The sequence below is a fragment of the Marmota flaviventris genome, chromosome 1, assembly GCF_047511675.1.
Source record: "Marmota flaviventris isolate mMarFla1 chromosome 1, mMarFla1.hap1, whole genome shotgun sequence".
NCBI classification, from domain to species: Eukaryota; Metazoa; Chordata; class Mammalia; order Rodentia; family Sciuridae; genus Marmota; species Marmota flaviventris.
In genome coordinates, this window is record NC_092498.1 from 17147859 (window position 1) to 17174963 (window position 27105).

At 40.0% G+C, this 27105-nt stretch overlaps 1 protein-coding gene across 2 annotated transcripts in view; it reads left to right on the forward strand.

Annotated features, from left to right (window-relative positions):
• Positions 1-27105, forward strand: part of Dgki (diacylglycerol kinase iota) — a 408417-nt gene that overhangs the window by 132214 nt on the left and 249098 nt on the right. For both annotated transcript variants that reach the window (XM_027952172.2, XM_027952173.2), the window contains exon 3: positions 15209-15304. In XM_027952172.2, coding sequence (XP_027807973.1) covers positions 15209-15304 — 96 coding nt within the window. The remainder of the gene's footprint in view (positions 1-15208; positions 15305-27105) is intronic.

Sequence of the window (27105 nt, forward strand, 5' to 3'; positions counted from 1 at the left end):
GTGCACAGGCTCTATTGATTTCTGCCAGGTTGGTGAGGATGAGCAGAGCTTACCCTTGGCAACGTCATAGGATCTGAGATCGATTTCTTGGAACTTCGTTTCCTAAGTCACGCTGGCTTTAGGGGATGCCTTCCTCTCTGGACAGATGAGAACCTCAGTTTACATTGTCCTTCTATTGGTGACACTCCCACCTCCAGACAGACCCAAAAAACCTTTTCACTTAATTTGCAGTTGCAGACTAGAATTCTTAAGTCCAGTAGAACATACTTATGGAGAGTCTTCAATAGCTAAGTTCTTGGTGGATAACATCTCTTAACTGTGAACGAAAAGATTTTGTCCCTTCCCAGGGCCATCTAAGGAACAGCATCAGTTGTAGGAAGGCCTCTCTAAAGTCCTGCCACCCTGTCTTGACGATGACCCTTGTTTAGCATTTTTAGTTGAGTTTGTGCACACAGGCTAATCTGTGCTCTTTTCCTCTCCTATGGAAGAGAGAGGTGGGGTAGGGAAAGGAGAGGAGTGTGTTTTTAAATTGAAATATATTTTTAGTTGATGAAAACATAAAAATTCATACATACCCATGTGATGTTTTGATGCATGTGTATGTTGTGTGATGTTTAAATCAGGGTAAACATGTCTACTTGAACATTTATTATTTATTTATGGTGAAAACATTTAAAATCATGTCTTCTAACTTTTTAAAATAGATGGTACATTATTATTTATGTTCCACCAACCATGAAATAGCCCACAAGAACTTCCTACTCCTGACTGTAACTTAGTACCCGTCGATCAACCTTCCCCATCCTCCTGCCCTCTAGCTCCCCAGGCATTGGGAAATACCATTCTACTCTCAATTTCTATGAGCTCAACTTTTTTTGTATTTCACATATGAGTGAGAACAAGCTATACTTGTTTTTTTTTTTTTCTGTGCCTGGCTTACTTCATTTAATATAAAGATCTCCAGTTCCATCCATGTTGTTGCAAATGACAAGATTTCATTCTTTTTAATGTTTGAATAGCACCCTGTGGTGTTCCTGCACCACATTTTCTTTATCCATCTGTCAGCTGATGGACACTTAGGTGGTTTCCATGTCTTGGCTGTTGGGAGTAGTGGTGCAGTGCACACAGGAGTGCAGATGTCTCTTTGACATACTGATTTCATTTCCTTTGGCTATATGCTCAGTAGCGGAATTGCTGGATCATATGGGTATTTCTATTTTTAATTTTTTGAGGAATGTCCATACTGTTTCCATAATGGGTATTCTAATTTGCATTCCCATCAACGGTTTGCAAGGATTTCCTTTTCCCCACATCCTCTGCAGCACACACTATCTTTTGTCTTTTTCATAAGAGCCATTCTTACGGGGATGAGGTGATATCTCATTGTGGCATTGACTTATATTTCCCTAATGATCAGTGGTATTTACATTTTCTCATATACCTATTGGCTATTTGTATGTCTTCATTTTAGAAAAATCATAAATGTCTATTTGGGTCTATTGCTCATTTAGAAAATTGATTTTTTTGGTTCTGCTATTGAATTTTTTAAATTGCTTTTATTTTTTAAACAGGTGACAGCGGAATGCATCACAATTCTTATTACACATAAAGAACACAATTTTTCATGTCTCTGTTTGTGTATAAAGTATGTTCACACCAATTCATGTCTTCAAAAGTGTACTTTGGATAATGATGTCCATCACATTCCACCTTCATTGATAACCCCCTGCCTCCTGCCTTCCCCTCCCGCCCCTCTGCCCTATCTAGAGTTTGTCAATTCCTCCCATGCTCCCCCCCTCACCCTACTATGAGTCAGTCACCTTATATCAGAGAAAACATTTGCCATTTGTTTTTTTGGGGACTGGCTAACTCCACTTAGCATTGTCTTCTCCAACTGCATCCATTTACCTGCAAATGCCATGATTTTATTCTCTTTTATTGCTGAGTAATGTTCCATTGTGTATATATGCCACATTTTTGATCCATTCATCTACTGAAGAGCATTTAGATTGATTCCACAGTTTAGCTATTGTGAATTGTGCTGCTATAAACATTGGTGTGGCTGTGTCCCTGTAGTATGCTGTTTTTAAGTCCTTTGGGTATAGACTGAGGAGAGAGATAGCTGGGTCAAATGGTGGTCCCATTCCAAGTTTTCCAAGGAATCTCCATACTGCTTTCCATATTGGCTGCACCAATTTGCAGTTCCAGCAGCAGTGTATGAGTTTGCCTTTTCCCCCACGTTCTTGCCAACACTTATTGTTGTTTGTCTTCATAATAGCTGCCATTCTGATTGGGGTGAAATTGTATCTTAGAGTAGTTTTGATTTGCATTTCTCTAATTGCTAGAGATGATGAACATTTTTTCATATATTTGTTGATTTATTGAATATCCTCTTGTGAGTGCTATTGAGTTTTTGACTTCTTTATATATTCTGGATATTAATTTCTGGTCAGAGATGTGGATTGCAGATACTTTCTCCATTGTGTAGGCTGCTCCTTCACTGTGTTTATTGTTTCCTTAGCTGTGCAGAAGGTCTTTTTTTTTTCAATGTAATTCCATTAATCTACTTTTGCTGTTTCTTGTGCGACTGAGGTTTTCTCCAGAAAATCATTGCCCACTCCAATGTCATGAAGCATTTTCCCTGTGCTTTCTTCTAGTAGTTTCAGGTCTTATATTTAAGTTTTTAATCCACTTTGATTTGATTTTTGTACCCAGTGAGAGATAGGAATCTAGTTTCACTCTTCTACAGGTGGTGTTCAATTTTCCAAGCACCATTGATTAAAAAGACTGTCATTTCTGTGATATGGGCTCTTGGTACCTTTGTTGAAAATCAGTGGATATAGATGTATTTTAAAGAATTTATGTCATGATTTAATCTCCTTCATATTATAATACCTTTTTCTCCCCCAACACACATTTATTAACATTCTTCCTTTACATTCTGAACACATATCTATGTAGCTGCTGCCGACATTTATGAAGTATCCAGCAAAAGACTAAATATAATTGAAATGTAACTTTTTCCTTGATGGAGATTTATTATATTGGAGCTTCCCTTTACTGTAAAACAGTTATGATACAGTGTAGAATATAGTTGTACCACAATAGATTACACAGTGTATATAGTAGAGTATATTTATTCATGATATGGGATAGCGTATATTTACACCAGTGTTTGCATAACTAAAAATAATTAAATGTGTACACAAACCTATTTGTAAAATTATAGGGGCGTGTACATGGTCCAGTGGTGAGAGTGTTATCAATGATGTAACACAAAAAGTTAGTTTGATATTCTTGATGTTTCAAACAGTCTCCTGATCTAAAGCAGCAGGTCCTTATTTGAAATATGAAATTCTAATGAGGGATAGCTTAAATCATTTGGCCAGGGACATTCACTTAAAGTGTTCCTCGTCCTCTGCATGACATTAGTCACATCACTCAATTTTGCTTAGCCTCTACATCATTTGTACATGGGATAATTGTGGCCCCTCCTCCAGAGAGACTTCTTGGGTATTGTTAGGATCAAGCAAGGCAACAAGTGTGAAAAATTCTTCTTCTTCTTTTTTTTTGTTACCCATAGCATTCTGCAGTTTTATTTATTCAAAAATTATTCATGTATTCATATATCAACCATTTCCGAACACATGCCTAGGACATGTGTGTGTTCCTTGAGATTGTACAGTGAAGAAACAGTTTCTACCTTCAAGGAGCTTAGAATCCAGGGGACAGACAATAAATCAACAGCTAGAACACGGGGGTGGGGTGGGGGGAGTAGGACCAAGACAGAGGGGTTCAGAGTGGGTCACTGGCGTGTTAGAAAGGACTCTCCATCCCCACTGGTGTTGGAAATAGTCATCAGCAAAGGCTTTTAATAAGTGTCCTGCTTGTGCCAGCTTTTGGCTAGAAAGCATTATTTTCTGATTCCTGTGGAGAGGTATGTACTCCAATATTCATCACAGTGATATTTTTGGCAGGTGGTGGGAGGCTGTAATGCAGAACAGGAGAAGAACAAATAAGAACTAAGGCTGGTTTGTGTGTAGTGGTCTTTTGTTCCTCCCTTTCCTTCCCTCTTTGATTGTGGACACCCTATCATGGCAGTCTGTTGAAATTATGGCATGAGAAAGAGGCAGGTTATTAAAAATATTTCGGTGACTCCCTCTTTTTTTATTTTTATTTTTATTGCCAAGACTTAAGATTACTTGCTTTACATTTTTTGGCTCTTCATACCAAACGTACTTTTCAGCAATTTCATTTATATCACCTTAGTTTGCTCTTCTGTTCCAAGAACCAAATCAGGAAATACTTTGTTCTGGTTAAAGTGTAAGAAGACTCATTGGGCTTAACTGCTGCCTTCGCCTACCCCCTTGTTTAATTCCTGGTGGAAAATCAAGGTGACAACTAGCTCATCCCCCACCATCAGCCCACACTTCTGGACTACTTGCATTAAAATGATTAATCCTTACTTACTCAGTACTACTGTTTATTGAGGAATGATTAGCCCTGGAGCCTCTTAGGAGTCTCCAAAATAAGAAAGAGGATGGAAAGAATGAACAGGGCTGAGGTGTAGCACAGGGATAGAGCATTTGCCCAGCACGTGCAAGGCCCCGGGTTTAATTTCCAGTACCAGACACACACACACACGCGCACACACAACAAAGGAACTCCAATTACTGAATTAAGTAATTGGATGAGATACCAGGCCCAATAGTGTTCAGCAATGCTTGGAGGGCTTTGATCACAACCACAGAACAGAGGAGGCAGGGCTGAGAATTCCCTGTTCCTTCCTGCCTCCTCCTTGAGTATTGAAATTCTCTTTGCTCTATAACCCTTTGGCTCAGGGGGATGGATGGGTGTCATCTCAAAGGCCTTGAGTATGTGTTTCTGGCTATGCCACATCTGCTTGCCTCACTTTACCAGTGAAGGAAGAGATATAGAATCTATTCATGGTGCATCTTAAGTTGAAAGGCAGGCAAGGTCAACCTGGGATTAGGATCTTAGTCACTGAGTTTCTATGTTTGAGTAAAGAGCTCTGTTCTGACCCTAGCATGTATGCCAAAGCCCTCTGAAGAGACACGGCTCTTTACCTGCTATCCTTCTACAGAAGTGTTGAGAACTGATCTGCTCATGGGGCTCCTGAGACAGAGGTGAACACTGATTAGTGAGCCCAGACTGTAGGTACCGTATAGCTTGGCCAGGAGGATACTATTGTCTGAGTCAGTTTTTAGGCTTTTGATGAATGAACTTAACAATGTCCTTTAAGTATTCTGTTTTTACACTTTTGTTTCCCTCTTTAGTGGTAAATAGTCTCTTTCATAATTTTAGTTTGTTCCTAGACGTGCAATACCTACTCTCCTTCTGCAGTTTACTCAAATAGTTTATTATGATCTCTAGGATTCCCTACCTTAGTACATAGTCCCATTTCCTTGATAACCCTTTTGTAGTATTTTCCTTGTAGCCCTTCCTAGGCTCCCCACCCCACATCTGTCAGGGGAAAACCCTTAATGATGACGCACAGAGTACCAAGTCAGTCTTCAGTATGGTTCCTGAGTGTGCTAAGGACAACAGGGGACCCTAGCTCAGTCCAACGTGGAGATGGCTATTTGCTATGGGCATTTCCTCTCTTGTTTTTTCCCAAGACATGCTCATCTTTTAATGAGCCAGTTCTGTGTATCTCATTTATTGTTTGCTTTGATTGTTCACAATGCCTATATGCACAGGGCATTGTCTGAAAAACTTACAACCAAGTTAGTGTTTCCTGTTTGCCTTGGTGCTCTCAGTTAGGTTCAAGGCTGTGTGAAAGGACAGGCAGTCTCTTCTGCTTGTGTCCTCTTTTCAGGAAGAGCATAGCACTCTAGCCTAGGAGCTGCTACATAGTTACTGGCATTGGGGGATGAATTGAAGACAGCTTTTCTGCTCAAGCAGCTGGAAAGAGACATATCACTGGTAATTGACAGGCACTCAGATAATCTCTAGTTACTGAAAGGCTTGGTAAACACTTACTTGCAAGACAAATGGATGTGTGCTATTTTAATGCTAAGTAACTCTTTTTAAAATTTTTTCCTATTACAGTACATTGTGTTAGACCGCTAGGCACACATGGTCATTTGATCTTCCCACTGCTCCTAATAGTGTCCTCCCTTCACCTTCCCAGAGACAATGACAACTGACAGGGGCTGTTCCCCCGACGTCGACATCGTAAGATACATGCCAGCCAAGCCGGAGTTGGAGGAAATAAGCTAAATTACTAGAAAGGGAGGAAGTAATGCTCAAAAAGGAAAAATATTCTCATCTCCTGGGCTGGATTCCAAGTTCCCAGTTTAGTGAGTTAGCCCATTTAGAAGTGTGTCTGTTCTGCAGATAATGGTGTCTTCTCTTAAATGTCATATGCCTTTCCTGAAATGGAGATTTAATTTGCACTTAGAAATATCTTCTGTTTTTAGAGTGTAGCAGAGAGCACAGGCATTGGGTCTCCCTACTGTCCCCACTGTTTTATAATTTTGGTTTTGCCCATCACACTGCCTATAACAACCCTCAGGATTGTGTGTGTGTTGGTGGGGCGGGGTGGGGGTGAGGGACCAGTTCTTTCTCAAAGGGCGTGTTGGCTTTGAACCCAATATCCTTGATTTCAGTTTATTTTTTCTCCTTCGCTGGAACACATCCTCTCATCCATCCCAAGTGCTGCAGAAACCAGATCCCCAATCCAGACCACCTCTTCTCCTTTCCTTTAGTTGAAGATGCTAAGGAAAGAAGCACTTTGTCCCAAGCAGCACAGTTGAGATCTGCCTCACAGTTTGGTTCCAGGACAGTATCAGGGAACCTGACTTCATGTGGGATTGGTTTAAACTGGGTTATGAAACTAGGTCATTTTATCTTTAGAAACCTTGAATGAAAATCCAGGAGGAGGCAGGGGTTTGTGTGTGTGTGTGCCCGTGCATGTGTGGTCTGTGCGCACACATTCTCATTCTAGTCCTATCCTGTGGAGTCCTGGAAAACCTGTCTGTCAGGTTTTGGTGTCACCATCCATAGCCCCACTCAACCCACTTCTTGCCCTTTCCCATCCCTGTTTCAAAAAACAAGTCAGACCACAAGGTCATTCGATTCCTGAGTAGGACAGGCAGAGCAACTCACTGTGAATCAGTGAAGACCCTGCCCTTGGTTAGCCACATTAATGGTGGGATGGATCTACTGTGATTCATAGACTCCCACTAGTCCTTTATTCCCTCAAATTGGAAAAATTTTTAATTAAATCATATTGGCTTTTGGGAGAAATCACAGAATCCTATAGCTTTACAGTTCTGCGAGAAGTGTCTGGGTCTTATTTTCTGCCACGTGGCTAGAGATTATTTAACACTGTCTATAGAAATAGATGTGGACAATAAATTAATGATAAACTTTCTAGGAAACCATGTTAAAAAAGTGGAGAGAAACAAGGAAAATTAATTTTAATACTATATTTTGTTTAACTAAATATATTCCAAATATTATCATTTCAGCATGTAAATCAATATAAAAATATTAGTGAGATGTTTTACATTCTTTTTCACATTGTCTTCAGACTCTGCTGTGAATTTCACACTGACAAAATACCCCAATTAGTGCTAACCACATTTCTAGTGATCAGTGGCCATATGCCAATTGTACAGAATAATCCAAACCAAGACAGTTTGCTACCTATTTTTATTCTGAAGATTTTCATGGGGAGATCATTCATCTAGTTTTCCTTTTTGCTTTTCTATGGATATTTATATAGGTCACATTAATAATTCTTATTGCTTCAAAATATTTTTACAATTAACAAAGATTTCAAAACGTTTATAAATATCTTCTTTTTGGTAGATTATTTGCTTCTGACATGAATGTATTTTTATATGTTATTCAATCTCTAATACCGTTCACCTTTATCTTTATATCTCTAAGCATTACTAAGATTTCAATAAAACTTGTACAAGGAATCTGTACCTATTAATCTATATTTGTATTTAAGTGTGTTTCTACTCCTAGGTAAATAGATCTGTTGTTGTAAATCCATTTATGTAAATACATAAAATCTATCTATATAAATTTACTTAAATAAATATATGACTTGTCTTAACACTCACAAGTCCAGAAGAAATGTTATCTTCATTTAAAAATGGGAGAGCTGGGTGTGTTGGAATACCTCTGTAATCCCAGTGGCCTGGGAGGCTGAGACAGGAGAATCACCAGTTCAAAGCCAGCCTCAGCAACTGTGAGGTGCTAAGCAACTCAGTGAGACCCTGTCTCTAAATAAAATATAAAATAGGGCCAGGGATGTGGCTCAGTGGTCAAGTGCCCCTGAGTTCAATCCCTGGTACAAAAAAAGAGGGGGGCAGTTGTTTTTCCTGTCTCATACAGATGGGCAGTTTGGGGGTTGTATATTATTTAAGATGGCATTTCAAGGTGGATGTGTAGAGAAGAAGCAAGAAAGATGTTCCTAGGTGGAGGAACACAAATACAATCAATAAAAATGTGGCACAGAAAACAAAAAACAAAAAAAAAAAAGATAAAGAAACAAAAATTTGGTATGTTTAAAAAAGAATAATATGGGAAAAATTTAAAAAATTATGAAGGTAAATAAGAGAGGCATAAGAGAGGTTAAACATATTGGTTGGCAACACTAGTGGGAAGTCTAGCATGCCAGATTGCATTTATATTTCATTTTATAAATCTTACATAATTATAGCTGCATTTTATGGGAATTTAGTGCCTGCCAATGTAAAATAAATCAGAGCAGATATTAGAATGAGAGTTCAGAGAAGCAACCAGGACTTGAGAGATTCGACTTCCTGTCTAGTGTATAGTAAGTAACCTGGGGGCAGATGCAGATAATGGATGGAAATCAAGACAAAAATAATAATAAGGAGAAGAGGTCTGTATTGGTTGGGGATAAATGAAAGACAAATTAGTAATGGCCCAATACAACAGAGGTTTGTTTCTCTGGGGTAGACCTGGACTCTTCCAGGTGGTTGGGTGAGGAGTCAGCCCTTTCTCAGATACTTATTCAGGGATACATACTGATGAGTGCTCTGACATCTCAGCAGGAGGCTTCCAAAATCACACCAGGGGCTGAATTCCCAATGAACCTCTGTGGCAAAAGAGCATGGAGGAGTGCTCATGGGGGATTTAATGGACCAAGCCTGGAACTTCTGCCCATGTTTCATCAGTTAGAACTTGGTTACATGGCCGCACCTAACTGTAAGGGAGGCTTGGGAATAAGATCTACCTAAATGTTCAGAAAGAAGAGAAAAATCATCTCGATGAATGGCATCCTTGGCTCCAAAAACCAGAGAAGGGCACTTGTGTAATACAGCCCAGGCTAGATACCTTTAGGCACACTCAGGAGTCCCGAAGGTCATCCTTACTTCTGACTTTAGCTGCAAGTTTGTGAAGCCCCAAGACCACACTTAGCTTGGCGAGTTCTCCAGACAGATACATATAACTCAGTGAAAGCTGGTATACCCACAATTCTGGCATACTATACTCCTTTACCAGTGGAGTTGTGGACGGCTAGCTTACTTCTGCCAGCAACCATATGTAATGATATGTGTGGCGTATTGCCAACCAGGGAAGCTCATCTGAGTTTTAGTATCCAGAGTTTCAATTGGGATTCGTCATGTAGACATAGTTGACTGCCATGTGATTGATCTTAACCTCTAGTTTCTTAGGAGGTCAAGCTGACTCTATATGGTGAGTGTGCCCAGGTAAATAGATACTTTTAATCTAGTAGAATATTTCAGGTGCTTAGAGATTACTTTATTGGTGCTGAGCACAAAGACCAGGGTTTTTAGGTAAGTTTTCTTCTTGAATTTGATTGAGCATTACATAGAGAGACATGCAAGGAAAGGACAGGATATAGGAAAACATAGTCTAGCTAAAAGTACTCTTCATCTTTTCCTTGCATGCCTCTTCTTAAGGACTCTGCTTCTTTTCCTGACGTTAAGAGACTGCCATATCCCTATTAGGCATCCATAGTTATGTATTAGTCCAAACTAAGATAGATAAAAAATAATTATTTTCTATTGCTCCTTAGAGTAAGATATAATAAAAATGTACATTCAGTTCTTTATTCATTGATTTTTATTCTTTCATCTCTTCACTTTTTCAAATTTATTAAGCATCTACTCTTTGCCACGCACTAAGTTACTTTTTGGACATTCAGTAGTCTAATGGATCTTAGACTCTAGTATAAAAGGAAATATAAATCAAATAATCATGCCAACGTATAAATAATTTCCAGCTTTGATAAATGATGGGAGAGAAACATGGTTTTCTGACAAACAGCTTGACTTAGGTTTTGGGGTCGGTGAGAACTTTTTTGAAGTAGTGACAGTTGATGTGATGACCAAACTATGAATAGAAATTAACCACATAAAGTCAGAATGGAGATAGATAATCAATTTGGATAAAGAAATAGGATATACAGTGAACCATCTTTGCTATGGAAACATTCGAACAGAACCCTCAATTAAGTGAGGAAAACACAATACTGGTGTCAAGTGTAAGCCGTTTTAGATAAGGGGACAAAAAAACACATCTGGGGGAGAGCTTCTTTGCTCTTCTTGAGAAGTAGCAAGGGGACAGAGTGATGACGTGCTGACCACTGAGAGGAATTATGGCACAAGACCAGGGAGACAGGAAACAAGATGGCAGAGGGATGGGAAAAGAAGAGAGGCACCCAAGGACTGTGTAAGGAAAGGCTTAGAGTCTTCCAAGAGCCTGGGTAGCTAAGGAAGAATTGTGAATGGATCATTGACTTGGTCAGATTAACATTTTAAGATAATTACTTTGCTTGCTCTTTGGAAAAGACTCTGAGTCGTCAAAATAGAGTAGAGACACTAGTTGGAATGGGGGGATATTTCAACGTTCCAAGCCAGAACTGGTGGTACTATTAGATGTGTTGAGAAGTGATGGGGCTTTCATGTACATTTTGAAACTAATTAATCAGATTAGCTGATAGAAGACGTGAGAGAGATGTCTAGAATGACTCCAGTTTTTAGCCTATGCAATAAGAATGGAAATGACATTTACTGAAAATTCAGGGAGAGGATTTGAGTTAGAGCTGATGGATGGAAGAAATCAAGAGTTTTTGAGAATGTAAAAATTTGAAATGCATATTACATCTTTGAGTGGAGATGCTGAGAGGGCAGTTTAAAAAATTTTTTTTTGTTAACGAGCCTGAAGTTCAAATAAGAGGTTCTAACTGAATGAATAATTGAGGAGGAAATAATTATTTTATGGGATCTAAAGTCATATTGGTAAGATGGGAAATAACCTAAGGACTAACCACAATTGGAGGAGAGCTGTGGTACACTCCAATATCATATTTAGAGTTTGCCAATATAGGAAAGATCCAACAAAGGAGACCAGAAAGGAGAGAGAGCATTGAGGTCCAAGAAAAACAAAGAGCGTAGAATAAAGTGTCTTTAGAAGAAAGAGTGATCATCTGGGTCAAAAGATGTTGAGTAAGGTGGAAACGAGAGAGTTGGTTCCACCTTTGATGTCACTCGTGATCTAGAAAAGAGTGGTTATGATAGAATGTGAAGGAAATTCCTGATGGAATTCAAGAAATAATGGAGTGGAAAGGAAGTTGAGAATAAAAACTCTTTTTTTGAAATTTTCTAATAAAGGGGAGCAACCAGTAGAAGTAGGTGTGTGGGTCAAGAAATCAAACTGCTGACAGATTCATTTCTTTCAGTCCTTATTTCTGTGTAGAGCTTTGATCCTAATATCAATCAGTTTCCAATTTTACTTTTATTTGCTTGACTCTATGTCACATAGTTTCCGTAGGACTATTCTTCTTCTTTGTACTTCTCGGTGATAATAATATCCTATTTCATGTATAATATTCTACTTCATCCTACTTTTTGTAACCATTTTTCTTTGTTGGTGTTTGTAATATTTACAACTTTTCGATTTTCAGATGGTAGAAATAAACTTTTTAAGGTACATAGTTTTTCTTCCATTACAAATTTTTTTTTAGAACACATTCCCCAGAATAGTATAGTAGTTTAAGTACATGGATGTTTTGTTTTACTCTACTGTTTCCTTAAAGAATTATGCAAGTTTGTTTCCTTCTTTATTATCCTCAGGATCTGTATTATTAGCTCTGAGCCTACTCACAGTGTACTTAGGGTTCCATGCCTCCTTCCTTAAAATCTGACTGGGCTCCCTCATGCTGTGATTCTCTTCCTCTCTCACAAATGATTGTATAAGACTGAGACGTATCAAATGCAATAGATTTCACTCAGACAAATTCTATAACCTATTATCCAAAAAAACTTAAAAGATGTAGAGTGGGGTCTATTGGATGAGTGGGTCTCGGACTCTGCGGCACATTAGAATCACCTCAGGAATTTTGAATAGTCCTGATGCCCAGTTTTTACTGCAGATCCATCAAAGTGAACTGGACTGCTACCCAAGTGTATTTAAAAACTCACCAGATTACAATATATAGCCAAGTTTGAGAATCAGCATGCTAGAACTATTGTGGCAGGGTACAGCAAAACTTTGCCATCTCGACACACCCTTTCTCTTTCAAGGGTGTCTCTTTTAAATCAGGTTCTCACTCAAGAGTGAGGCTGGCTAATCCCAGCAGTCTGTTGCTATGCCCCCTTCTCAGGTAGGATTGACCAGCATACCTCGGAAGGCTTGCAGGGGGTATACACTGCGGAAGGGTGCACACAGCCTGTGGCCCGCGATCCAGCCCACTAGACTAGTGAGTTAGTGGGGTACTTGTGAGCTTCAGACTCTCGGGGTCCTGCCAGGGCTTGTCTGCCTTACTGGCTCTTCCAAGACTCAACACTTGGTCTCCCTAGATTGATATTATCAATTTTTTTTTTAATCTTTACTGTAGCATTCTGTGCTTCACTTTCTGAAATAGTTGGCAGGGTTTTTGTTATATGTCTTTCTGTAGTATTTGCTGCTATTATGGTGTGTTTAGTTTCAATTTTCTCTGGTAGATTTGCCTCTATGAATTACTGCACTATCCCAGTGCCTAGTACCATTGGTAAGGAATAAATATTTGCTGAATGAATTAAATAATAATAAAATGGAAAGGGATTATTTTATGTAATGAGTTTTAAGTTAAAGTTGGATAAATTGGATGATGAGACTATTATTGAGTGTGAGGATAGATTTCTTTAGAATATCTTGCAAAGAAGTGTCTTTGTATTTTATTTTCTAATATTGTCATCATCTATATGTAGCTGAAAACTTTCAGAGTCCAACCTTATGGCTATACTTTTATTTCTTTTGTTATTGTCCCACAAGACAAAGTGACTTGACTTCTGTGAACAAATTGAGCATGATTTGTCATAAACATCACAACAAGAGAAGGAAGCTTTGGGAAAGTGGCTGCCCTTTGATGTAGTGGGTGATGATCCTCATTGTTGTTGCTTTTATTTTAGGATTGGTTTTGGGGGACATGAGCCCATATCTGGCCTATCCCCACCTCAGGGTTTCCCTTAACCCTTGCCAACTATACACCTGGTCACATTTTCCTACACTTTCATGTCTCACTTCACTGTTCTAGGACTTACTTACTTTCCTGGGATCATGAAGCTCCTAGATCATAGGACAGAAATATAGCATTTGGTTATTCTGGCCTGAAAATATTTGTGACTATAAGCCCTGCAATGAAGATATATTTAAACATGAAGAAATGTATTCATTTTAAAAGATGGGTGACTCTTACTATTTTTTCCCCCAGAAAACATTTGCTCTATATTTCTGCTTCTCTGGGCTAAGTTTTGGGATTCAGAGGACTATAGTGTGGACTCTTCTGGACTGAGTTATAATAAGGGTGGCTCATACATAAGATAGGTTTCTAAGTTGCTTGGTTATTCTACAAAACTCCTTATTGAAACCATCCTTCTCAGGATGGTGTAACAAAATGCTGTGGACTTGGCACCTTAAACAATAGGCTTTCCTTTCTCAGTCCTGGAAGCTAAGAAGTTCAAGGTCAAGGTGCTGGCAGATTTGGTTCCTGGTGAGGAACTCCTTCCTGGCTTGTAAACAGCCACTTTCTTTCTGTGGGCTTATGTGACTTTTCCTTGACCCGTGCACATGCAGAAAGGAAGACAGGAATATTTTTCTTGTGCTCCCTTTGCATAAGGACACAGATCCTATCATGGTTCCTTTGCCCTCATGACTTCAATATTTCCCAAATGTTGTACTTTCTAATACCATCAAATTGGGGTTTAGCATCCACCACAGAAAAATAACTGTAAGTTCATCTATTTTTAATGAATAAAGTAAAATAAGAAATTTTCCTATAAGACCTGCCATCTTAGTCTTGTTTCTTTGTGATTAATCTAATACAATGCTTTCCCTAACATATTGGAACTCTTTTTTAACCAAATAAAGAGTTAATATACAAATTCATCCTTTCCAATGTAATGTGTTATAAGAAATATGGATTTCTGTTCATGGTACTTTAAAAGACAAGTGTTTACACTTCTCTCTCCAATTAAACCCTGCATATTTGGGGATAGTAGGGCTGTTGCTTATTATATCATACATCAGAGGGTGAGCCCTGCTCACTCTCAGAAGTTTGTGACTATTTTTAGAAGCAATAAAATTATTCAGTTTGAAAAATTTAGAATTAATTGGATGGAAGGCCTTACTGAATTAGTAAAATATTTGAGTCAGTAGAAATTTACTAATGCTTTGAGTACCAGGGACTTAAACTAAGTTTTAAGAAAACTCTGCCCTGAGAAGTATAATTTACCCACTGCTTATACAAATGTTTTTTGAAACAGTCTCAAAGTACTTTAATACCACTATTGTCCTTCTAACTCACTAAGTTAAGGCAAATTTTAATAGAGTTTTGATCTCAATTGTCATGAAATTTGCAGCATTGTGCCTGGATAAGTAAGGCTTAACATGATACTATTTAGGGATTTTTTTTTCTCATTTATGTTGAATATTTTTTTAAAAAACGACCACATATTTGAATAAATCAACTTGAGACCTTGTGTCTATTTTGGTCATAGCTCAAAGAAAGTTTTCCAACACCTTTTCCATTTCTAGACTTTCAGTAGTATCCATTCTAGGAGTATTTTAAGTGGTCCCAGGAGAAGTGGGACCTAAACTCCTTGGGCTAACTTTTCTGTATCCAAATAGAAGTTTAAAACTCTCTCTTTGTCTCTGAAGAGAAAACTGAAGCCGCTGGGTCTTTTCCTTGCAGGAGAACGCCGTGAACGGGGAGCACCTCTGGCTGGAGACCAATGCCTCAGGTGACCTCTGCTACCTGGGAGAAGAGAACTGCCAAGTCCGATTTGCAGTGAGTGTGTTCTAGGCTCCTGCTCTGTCCCCGGGGAGGACCTCTGGGTCTGAGGGCAGAGGGGGTCTGGTGCCTGGATTTCCCAGGAGAGTCCTTGTGAGGGAGAAAACTTTCTGGAGGTTTTCAAGGTTTACAGAGCATTTATGAAGTGAACATAGCTTGCAGGTTGTCAGTTTTTGTGGCTCCAGGGTTTGACTATACAGGTGAGACCTTGGTGTGACAATGGTGCTTAAGGATGACACCCAGGGTAGGTTTGTGTGTGTGTTGGGGCTGGGGAGAGGGTGCATGTGACAGAGGGAGGGTTGCTTGTGTGTGGAGGAAGCGGGTAATCTCTTCCATGTGGGGTCCAGCATTCCTGGTGGGAGAAGAAGAAGTGGGGTGCAAGCATCTGTGCTGAAGAGCGGTGTAGGCTTAGCAACTTATCCCCACTGTTCTGAACAATATCAGTATCCAGGTCAATCAGAGCATTTTTTTTTTGATTATTAAAATTTATTTTGTGTCCCTATTGAGAACAGTCTGTTTAAGTTTAAAATTCTCTTTAGGTTCTGTGAGAAAAGCCCATGGGCCATGCATACAGTACTTTATGAAGAAACTAAAACTTTAATGTTGGGAAAGTGAAGTTAAAATTTTTGCCTTGTTTAAAATTATTGGTCTAAAAAGAAAGTGATGGGAAACTTCGAATAGTAAAGAAAGAAAGAAAGAAAAGAGGTGTTCTTTCATATCTGATAATTTACATAGTACTTAAATTTTTTGTAATACTTGTTAATGTATGAAAGATTTGGAACAAAATGTAGGGCATTGAAATTTCAAGCATGTATGTGTCTGTTAATAACTAATGAGGAAAAATTGAGGTTTTATCAAAGTTGATAGAAGATACTTTTATCAGGCTGCCTAGAATGGCCAAGTCCCAGAACCAAGACTTTTACATCACATTAGCAGCTTTGACCCCTGGAAGAGGTTTTACTTGGAAAAAAAATTGAGGTTGGGGTGGGGGGAAGATCAGGTTTTTCTTGAGTGAATTTGGGAATAGCAAAAGGTCAAGGAGGAGCCCAGATGAACAGGGTCTGAGTCGGAAGTCAGGAAACCTGGATTTAAATCTCAGCATTAACACTCACTGTGTGACATGAGAATTCATGACCTTTGGTTCTTGGCTACCTTCCAGATAGAAAAAGAGTGTAGGATTAAATTATTTTAAATTTTGCTTCTAACTCAGATCTGTAATTAATCGTTTGCATTTCTCTTCTAATCTGGTTGTAAATTCAATTGATTTAAATATCAGCATTTCAACTTTATGCATATGTATTTTTAATTAAAGTATAATTGCATGGAATTTGATTAAATTAACGAAATCCATGAGAAGCTCAGCTGTTTGGACTAAACTGCTATAAATAATGAATCAACATTAGGGTCTCAGTTAATTTCATAAACACTGGTCTTGGGATATCAATAATACAAAATAGAAAAAAAGGAAAGCCACTCTTGCTTCACATGGAATTTATGCTGATCCTGCTGTCAACCAATGGGCTAATTTGTTCCAGACTCTGCCTTATCTCCAAATGGCTCCCTTTTTGGTCCTTTTCTGATATTCACTTTGGGGCAGATACATGTCGCCTCCATTGACAAATACATGAATAATCATACACATCCTCCTTCTACCTTGTATCAGTAAATAGCACTGCTAGCCACTAATTGGTTATTATTTGGTCACTGTTACCTCTAGGCCAGAGGAAATACCAAAGAGGATAAAGGGAACTGTAGGCTGGAGTATCAGGTAACCCAGTTGTGAGAATCCCCAGTACTGGGACCTCTTGACTCAGTTTACAAAGTGTCTAGAAGATAAAGAGTTTTCCTCCTTGTAATGTTGATTCACCAAAGGAATAAGTCAGTGAGGAAGGGGAGCACCCCACTGTTCCTGAAGACTCAGCCTCTTTGCCTAGAAGTGCTGTTTTGAGGATTTGGTAAAGCATTGCCTAGGAGGGGCTCACTTTCCACAGGGACGGGCAGAACCGATTAAAAGAAGAAAACCAGAAAGGACAGGAACAGGTGATTCATAGAAAAACTGCCAATTGCCAATCCATACCTGAAAATCAAAACAAAGCCACCCAAGTTAGAACAACTCGGAAGAGCCAACCTCGTGTGCCTCTTCAGTTAGCAAAGGTTTTCCAAGTGATGGCACTTTCTGCTGGTGGCCTCAGGCTGAAATGGGGTCTTGTGATCAGCCCGCAGGAGTGTAGATGGATGCACTTCACAAAATTGGTAGTGTGTGGTAAAGGCTTTAAAAACCTTTCAGCTCTCTCCCCCACCTCATACCTTGTGAGGTAGGTGCCAGCTTTGAGATCACGTTTTGGGAGAGACATTGACAAGCAGCAAAGAACCCAGATGAGAGTGTCCAAGTTGGTTCAGGGTGTGGGACCTTGTGGTAAAGAAAAGCTGAAGAACCTGGGTTTGGGCTGAGTATTAAGGAGGGAGGGTAGAGAGAGGTCTTCCAGGATATTTAGAGCCGTTGTGAAGACTTGAGTTTGGTTTTAGGGAGATGGAACAGGTTGTCAGCCTAGAGTCCACTGACTGACAGTGGATCCACACTCTGTGGTGCACAGACATCACCTGGGAAAAGCCTGTGAACCATGTACATTACTGTTTCCCGCCTTGCTCCAAATGCCGATTTAGTTACGCCTAGAGTTGGACTTGAAAGTCTGGGATTTTAACAAGCATCTCAAATATTCTGGGGCAGATGGTCCACAAAGTTAACTTCAAGAAATACTGTAGTATAAGTATGTTAACAAACAGAAACCGTCCTGCTGTCCAGATGGTCCAGCTGGAGAAATGGTCTCAAAGGATGTGTCCATGGATAAGCTGAATGACCATCTTCCAAGGATGCTGGAAAGGGAAAATGAGCACTTGCTGTGGACAAGGGTCGGACAAGGGGAAGCCCCCAGTTTAAATGTCCTGTTAGCAACTTTCTTAGATTTTGTAAAAGAACCCTGCATCCTTACACTGTGTATTACATTCTCATTTCTTTTAGCGCACCACTTTTGAAGAATGGCCACCTGTTAGGGTTGGGATCAAATTACCATAACCAGGAACCAGATTCTGCCTGCAGGCTTCTAAACAAAGTTCAGGCATCCTGCTTTGGGGGGGGGGGGGAGGAGAGAATCTATCACTGAAGACAGGCCTGTGCTCACTCTTTACCCTGTTTTAGCAAAGCAAATGTCACAAGTAAAAGTTAGGAGAAGGAAGAAGTCAGTGTGGGCTGAGGTAGACAGAGGCCACGTCACAGAAATGGTGCTGGAGTTCAGCTTTGAAAGATGGTTAAGATTTACATAAGTGGAGTTGGGGAAGGAGAACATTTTGGGGAGGGAGAACAACAGGAACAAACTCAGAGGCAGGAGCAATCTCTGAACAAGACAGACAGTAACTGTGAGTCACACATGAGCACATCAAAGGGCCTCTGTTAGGGAAGCATAGAAGGAATGCCATGGGGGTGTTTCCATGTTTTCTGAATCAAAACTTGGAGCATGGATAAATGTTGGTATAACTATGGAATACACCATCCACACCAAGACAATGTTGAGGGTGAAAGTGGCCAAGGATGATAATGATGCGATGGCATTAGGGGTTAACCACAGCTGCATCAGAGACACTAAGGCAGTTCCTGTAGCTTACAGGGACGTCAGAGCATCTATTAACTAAGCTCTCCTGCAAAGCCAGGGCCTCCTGCTGCCATATGGATCAATAATTGGGCACTGATATTGAAGGATATTGAAAACAAGACAGTGACCTCAGAGGATCTCGGACTGTTACAGGAGTTTGCTCCAAGGCCTCAGGGCTGAACCACATGATCTTTTTTTTTTTAAAAAATCTTTCCTCTTCTATTCTCTGGTGACAACATCTAATACAGTAGAACTGTGAGCAGATATTTACAGGGATTAAGCTGGTTCCCAAATCAGCAATAGTTTCCAAATTAGTAACTGTTTCTTTTTCTGGTTTAGGGAACAGAAAAGGATGTAAAAATAATAAACTGGAGTAGAAGGATCACTGTTTTCCAACCTGATTATAGAAAGAAAAACCTGAAATAAAACTCCAGTCAGGACCACTCCCACTTGGTAACATTGATTGCTATTTATATTTCTTCATCTGTGTATTCTGTCAGTGTCTGTGGGCTGAGGACCCAGCACCAATGATCTCGAGACAGTGCTGAGAGTGACAACTTCTTACCTGTAACTCACACCCTGACTGGTTATTGGGTACTCTGATAGCAACATCTCATGCCCCAGTGATGGTGTGTACAAAGAGGTCCAGCCAAGTGTCTGTACCCAGAGGAACTTCCCCCTTCACTAAGAATCTAGAGAGCTCAGGCCAGTGCACACCTGGCTTCCCACTTGAAGGTCACCTGCCCACATAGATCTGCAGACATACATGCCAAAGTTGGTCACATGGGCTGGGCAGGCAGAGATGGACAGCATGGATTGTGAACAAATGGACTTTTTGTGGTACAGACTAGGGTTTGAAAACCCACAGTTCTGGTTATATTCTGTGTGAACTGTAGACACAACATTTTATCTCTTTTTGCTTTGGTTTCCAGATTTTAAAGCATTGTTGTTAAGGTTGACCTCAGAGATCGTCATTTCTGAGAGAGGATTGTACTCCTGCAGGACATTTGACTCCTTCATTTTACATTTTAAAATGTTGACTCCCAGTCTGGATATGTTGCATGTAATGTGTGCTATGGGCATGAAATATATTTTAAAAATAATGAAATGTTTCTGCAGATGATTCTGTAAACCTTCAGGGTAGAGAGCCACTGATCAACTTCATAAAGAGTGTCAGGACCAAATGAGGTGGTCTGGTTTTTGCACCTGGCAGATCGTGGCAGTAGTGAGTTGAACTGTGTACTCCAAAGAAGAGGTGCTGATGTTCTAATGTCCCAGACTTTGGAATATGACCTTATTTGGGAATGGGGTTGTTGTCAATGTCATTAGCTAGGATGAAGTCATACTGGAGCCAGGTAAGCCCTAATCTCATGACAAGTGACCTTGTAAAAAGAGGAGAGAACAGACACAGAAGCATGCAGGGAGAAAGCCCCGTGATGACGAAGGTCAAGAGTGGAGAGATGCAGCTACCAGCCAAAGAGTGGTGAGGACTGTAGGCTGCCATCAGAACCTAGGGGAGCACCCAGGAGGTGTGCAGCCACGTTGACACCCTGATGTTGGTACTTTGTCAAGGCAGCTCTACGAAACTTGGGCAGCAGCCACTCTGTGAGGTGTGGATTTTATCTAGCTGTGAAGATATCTCCAGATCCACATCAGTTTACAGGTGCATGCACAGGGATACAGGTAAAGCAGCTGCGAGTGTTTAGGTGGAGGGACAGGTGGTTTCTGGGTAGGTGAATAGATAGGTAGGTGTCAGCAGCTGAGAGCTGCAAGAAGAGAGTAGGTAGACGGTTAGGTGAGTGAGAGCGCGTAGGTTGTGTTAGAGGAAAAGGGAACTGTCAGACTTCAAAATGCCGCTACCAGATATATCTTCTCTATTTTTAAATGTGCTTGTGTCACCTTCTTTTTGTGGGTGGGCGAACAGGCTCTGTTTTCCTTTTGCTATTGTTTCACTCACGCATTTTGCTTTAGTCTTTTCCTCGTGGGTAATGTCTGGTGAAAAAGGCTAACCCCACCTGCAATACCTGACCTTCATCCTGAAGTGTCTTCCAGTGTTGCTGGCACTTGACAGATATGATTTCATTGAGATGAAAGTCAGTGAATCTCATTTGGTGGGCCATGTGGCAAGGGCGTCAGCAGAGTGGAGAGTGAGAGCCACTGCAGATCTAGAGATGAAAAGATCTGGATAAAAATCCAGGCTCTGCTCCACTGCTCGGAGTCTCGAGTTCCTCTATAAAATAGTGATAATTAGCACTACCTACTGGTATCAGCACCAAGATGAAATTAATTATGAAATTAATTAACAAATGTTCACATTCTCCTGCCTTCTCTTTTGTTCCCACTTATAGTTCGATGTCATTAAGTTGAACAAGGTAAATAGTGGTTGGTTGGACTTTGGTTTTAATAAGACCTTACATTTGGGAAGACTCCATGTAGTCCCAACATTAAGACTCTTCTATCTCCATTTGTCATTTTGCTTCTGTGTATAACACCCATATTCTTACTAGGTCATGGGTGAGACCAGTTGGGTGTGACAAATCAAAGTGACATTTTCTGGGAAACCTCTCACATCCTGTGTCCTCTTTCAGAGGATTGGAAGCCTCATCATTGCCTATAGTATGATATCACAGTATGCCCACAGAGATATTCGCTATGGTCTTGGGTTTTGGGAAGACACTGGAAAGAAGTGTCTAAACTCTCTGTCCTATTTGAAGAAAACTTTCATCTTTCTGCTGTATAAAAATTAAAATGACCCCAAACTGTGTTACCCCTGGTTCATTTCATCTCAGGAAGATTGGAGCATTCAGCAGCAGAATGTACAAATGTAGATTCCCATGCATCTGCGTCTACAGGTAAAAGGATGAGAGAACCAATACCCAGCATGCATTTCTGGGGACTTTCTGCCCATCTGTGTATTTGGTCCAACAGGTGCACACCACAGTGCACCAATACTGGTCTCAGGATGTGCCATGATCTGCCTGCATATGGTTCTGTTCTGGGAGCCTCACATGCCAGTTGTCCAGTGTGGCAGATTGATGATCACACCCCAGATGGCGGCTTGGCTGAGCTGGGTATAGGCTGTCAGAGGGAACCCCATGTGTGGCAGCAAAGCCCAGGAGGCAAAGCCAACTTTCTGAATTGTTGGGTGGCAGCCTGAAGACAACAAATCCAGGGAGCTGCCAAGGCCGCTGTCTGCTTGAGGACTCACCCACCATTAGGATATTGAGAATCTAATAAATCAAGATGACTCAGACCAAGTACAACCATCAACATTAGTTTATGAAAATATAAAATTCATGGACAGACTCTCTGCTTCTGACTGACTTGTCAGTGTATATGAGTAGAGGAAGGGAGTGGGGGTCTCCTGTGGATGGAAGTAATGTTGCCTTCTGTGGATCGGCCAGATGGTTGGACATTTCTGTGAGATAATCCCTTAATATACTGAGAATAGTGCCTGGCACATGTTAGTCATTGTTACTATTACAGCTACTGTGACGGATCTTATAATCATCATTTAGAACAGAATGCTGTCTGTACAAATATGTAACTATCATACCCACCTTATTTAATAGAGAAAGAAAGAGAGATGATACTTAGGATGTGAAACCCAGGGGTCTTTAGGAGTCTGTCACTTCTAGATGACCTTCACCAATGTCTATTTGCACAGTTCATTTTTCCCCCAATCATATTATGGACAATGCTGAACTCATATGGGTTGCTATTAACTAAAAAGCGCTTGTGATCATAAGTTTAGAAAACACGGAACACCTTTTATATACAAGTAAGTCTTATGAAGCTCAAAGAAGAATTTAAGTATACAGGACTTCCAATTTTTTTTTTTTCTGAGTGGTGGGAAGGATTGCAGAGCCCATTATTTCCCCCTCAGAAGAGCCCTTGACATTTCATGGGATTTCAATGTCCAGTGGAAAACTACTTGAGAAACGCTCACACATTTCTTTGCAGTTTCCCTAGGACTCATACTCATCTCGGTTCCCTAGCAACAATCCTGGGGGACAGTTAGAGCAGGCAGTTCATGTCTACCCAAAGGTAAAGGGAAGAAGAGTCACCACGGTTTAGTCACCAGCCAAAGCTTTATCGTTTCTTTTTTACATTGAGCCAAAAGTGTGTGTGTGTGTGTGTGTGTGTGTGTGTGTGTGTGTGTGTGTGTTTTCTTCTTAAGAGTTTGAGCATCTGAGAATATTGAAGATGAAGAGATATCTTCTGTAATGACAGTTTTAGGCTGATGCTGCATTTGTGTTCATTTGTGTTTGTAAGTGGGAGTGTGTGTTTGTGTGAAGCAGTTCTATTGTTATTTAATATTATATGGTCCTGTTACTTAATAATAAAGATAATTTGCCTCCAATTCAGCATAGAGTTTGCATGTCACCTAGGTAATGCCCAGGTGCATAGAAATGCTTTCCCTTCTGCTCATGTCTCCCAAGCCAATAACCCACAATAATAGATTTTAAGCAGTATTCTTGTTGCTCAGGGGCATACAATCTTGTCAAACCCCATTGTTTGCATTAGCAGTTACTCAAAATTTCTATGACCTCTAAAGTTGACACTGTCTCTGTTTTCCTAGGAGCTTTTTGTTGTAGTTGCTTCCTGCCTCATAGTCCAGGCAGAAACATATTTCAGAAGAAAAGGATTTAAAAACACAAGGAAACGGAAACCTTGCCTTCATATTTTTATTGAAGGAGGGGTGGGTATTTGATGAAGTACGTGGACTTTGGAATCAAATGATCTAGCTTTGTATCCAGGGTCTCAGATGTGTGACATCAGCCATTGTTTTCACCTCTTGACCTAAATTTCCTATTGGTAAAATGTGAGTAGCAACTTGCTTCTCACGATTGACAGTTGATTGAGACAATGCATACAGAAGAGTCATTAGCTTGGCAGATCATAAGCACTCAATAAATATTAGCCACTAGAATCATTCCTCTTGGAATGAAAGTGGTTCCATGAACTAAACCCCAGAAGGAAACCCAGAATACTAGATTTGGAGTCTTAGAATCACCTACTGTGTCTCATTGAGGAAAACCTAAGACAGAGCTCATGCAGTGAAGCAACCAGCTGCCAAGGTCAGGCTGTCCCCTGACCTTGACCCTGTTCTCTCTACTCTTTATGGCACACATCACTTTCTATCATTTTTAAAATATTTTTTCATAGTTGAACATAATACCTTTATTTTATGTATTTATTTTTATGTGGTGCTGAGGATCCAACCCAACAGCTTCTATCATATTATTTTTAAAAAATATTTGCCCTCTTATTTACTTGTCTCTACCACTGGAACACAATCTCCACATTGGCTGGGATTTCGCCTATTTTAAACTCTTGAACCTGCAGCACTGAGAACAAATAGCTGCACTGAATAGTTGTCTTTTGACTTTTCACTGAAAGAATACATGAGTTCAATAATGTGATTGCTGAGAAAGAGACATGTACACACCGAGACATTGTCACCAGGTGGACTCTGCCATTTAGATATCATTGCATTGATAGTCCAAGGACATTTGAATTCCTGCCTTATTTCTGAGGCTCTTGAGAGGGCAATTCCCTACTCACTACTAGCACACTGTTATGGGGGTAGAGCACTCTTGGCCAGTACTACATCTTCTGAAACCCATTTTGTTTGATCCCCGTGAAGAACAGAGACTGCTTTTTACCATCTTTTCGTGGGTGGTCACGGTATGGTTGTCATTGGTCCATTTCCGTGGGGTTCTCATGAGACCAAATAAATCAAAGGTGTCAGATATCACGTCTTATAGGTTCTTATCAGTATTGGTCCCATAAACCAACACTGAAAATAAGACAAAGAAAGTAAGAGGGAAAGTAAGTTGTCATCAGTAGAAGACTCGGATTCCACTCTTAGCCCGTCTTCTTGAGCAAGTTGCTCAGTGTCACAGAGTCTCAGTTCCTTTAGCCCCAAGTGGTTGAATAGTACCTGGCCTGGCTAGGGACCATGGACATCATACTGCCAGCCATCTAGTGAACTATGGTGATGGTGTCCTCACTGAAAAACGATATGGGTGGCAATGTGTGTACATCAGTGAAAACAGCATTTCAACTGGAGATACAATGAAGGGTGACTGAAATGTTGATTTTTCTCAGGTGAAACTGGCTAGGGAATCCCCGTCTTAATTATGTAACCAATAGCTGGGAACATGGAAAACAGCAATGAAAGGAGAGCTAGCTTACCACTGCTGGTATGGGTTCTAAAGTAAATATAATATCTCATATAAAAACAAGTACCTCTAAAGTGTAGGTTAGAAATATTTAGTTGTTGTTTTAAAAAATTCATCTATTTCCACAAAGTAAGCTGATAATGAGAACACTTAGACTCCTTATACAAGTAAGATGGCTTAAATGGTGCTTTCATACCAGCTGGAATTAAAAGGCAAAGTTTGGCATCTTCTAGTTCCATTAAGCCTCAACTCTCTGCTGTGCCCAAGATATACTACTTCAGAACTGGAGAGAGCCATTGAGACAACCTCTGAGACCCCAGTTCCTGTTAACTTGCCTTCATTGTGGCTTCTGTAGTATATCCAGCCCATCCTCACTCCTACCTGTCTGCTTGAAATGTGTAGATGCCCATTCATTTGTATGTGTAGGTCTCTAATTGTGAATTTCTATTTATGATTGTCTGTGTACTAGTAATCATATTTATATACATTTTTGCACATATATCCACTCTTCTGCTAACCTTCTGTAATATGTATGGTAACTTTGATCTGTTAATACAAAATAAAACTTTGGAGAGAGGGTTAAAATCTAACATGCAGCAGCCACAAGAGCAGTTGGAAAGAACCAGAGACGGGAAGATGGCAGCACGTGTACTAAAACTCGTGACTGGACCTGCTGGCTTCTGGGTGGAGAAGTAAAGAGAAGCAAATGTGAAAAAGGAAGGAAAGCACAAGCAGATCAGAGAGGACGGGGAGAAAGAAGAGCTGATGGCAACCGGTAGATGGTTAATACTAACATGGCAATATGAAGTGTTCTTGGGTAAAATGAGAGCCAGGAAGAAGAAATAGGATGACAGATTTTTGAAGTTTTGAGTTTGTTGACTGAGATCCCTTTCTAATACATCATGACCATTCTGGAGAAGATGAAGGAATGGGTGAGCAGAGAAGCAATCTTCCAGTGGAGAGGACACTGGACGTCATACATTTGACCATCTCAGACAATCGGAGTTTTAGGATCATTTCATTCAGCTTGTACCAACATTTAACAATTTTTCAGGCCATTCCCCATACTCCAGTATGTTCTGTGTCTAAATAACTGCACCTGAATTTTATGTAGATTTCTTAGATGTGGTAGCAGTACTTGCTCAATTAAGTTCTAATACATAGACCTCTCTTAAGATTCTTGTAGTAGCTTTCAGCTGAAAGTGAAATCTTGCACAATAATTTGCTGCTGAATTATGGGATGTCTTCTAAGAAATACATCATCGTGTACTTGCACAAACCTAGACAATCTGGCCTTTTACATGCCTAGGCTGTATGGTGTGTTACATCAGATATGCATGAAGTCTGGCTTTGACCAAAATGTTGTTATGCAGTACAAAATTCTACCTATCATGTTTTCCCCTGTAAAAAAAAAAAATTAAACCAAATGAAAAAATAAGCATTCAATTCTAGCTTTGAGTCAACATGATTCTAGCAGTGTGGTTTACCAAATTGCTTCTCAGGTGAGTCCCAGTGGTTGCTTCTCAGGAGGGAGAAAGGTTTCTTGTATTTTTCTGGCTCTCATATTCAGTCCACAAAGTCTTCTACTTCCTTTGGCTTTCTGCTGCAAGATTTTGGCTTCTTTTATTCCCCCTCTCTTTGAATGCAAAATATAAAATATACTGGCTGTTGGGGAATTATAACACTTTTCATTTGTGTCCAAACAATGCCAGGGAGGCACTTTTCTTCTTCTCTCCGTGTGTCTCTCAGGGACCAATGAGTTGACCTTTCTTTGTATCGCTCCAGTGTGGCCTTGGCTTAGCTGCAAGATTTATGTGCATATCTGAGGTTACTCAAAAGTGTCTCTAGGAACACAGACACTTCACATGCAGAGTGCTTCAGAGGATGTGTTCCTTAGAAAAGAACAAAACACACTGTTGGAAGAGCATATTAAATGGCTTTTATTACAGCACTCAGAGACAAT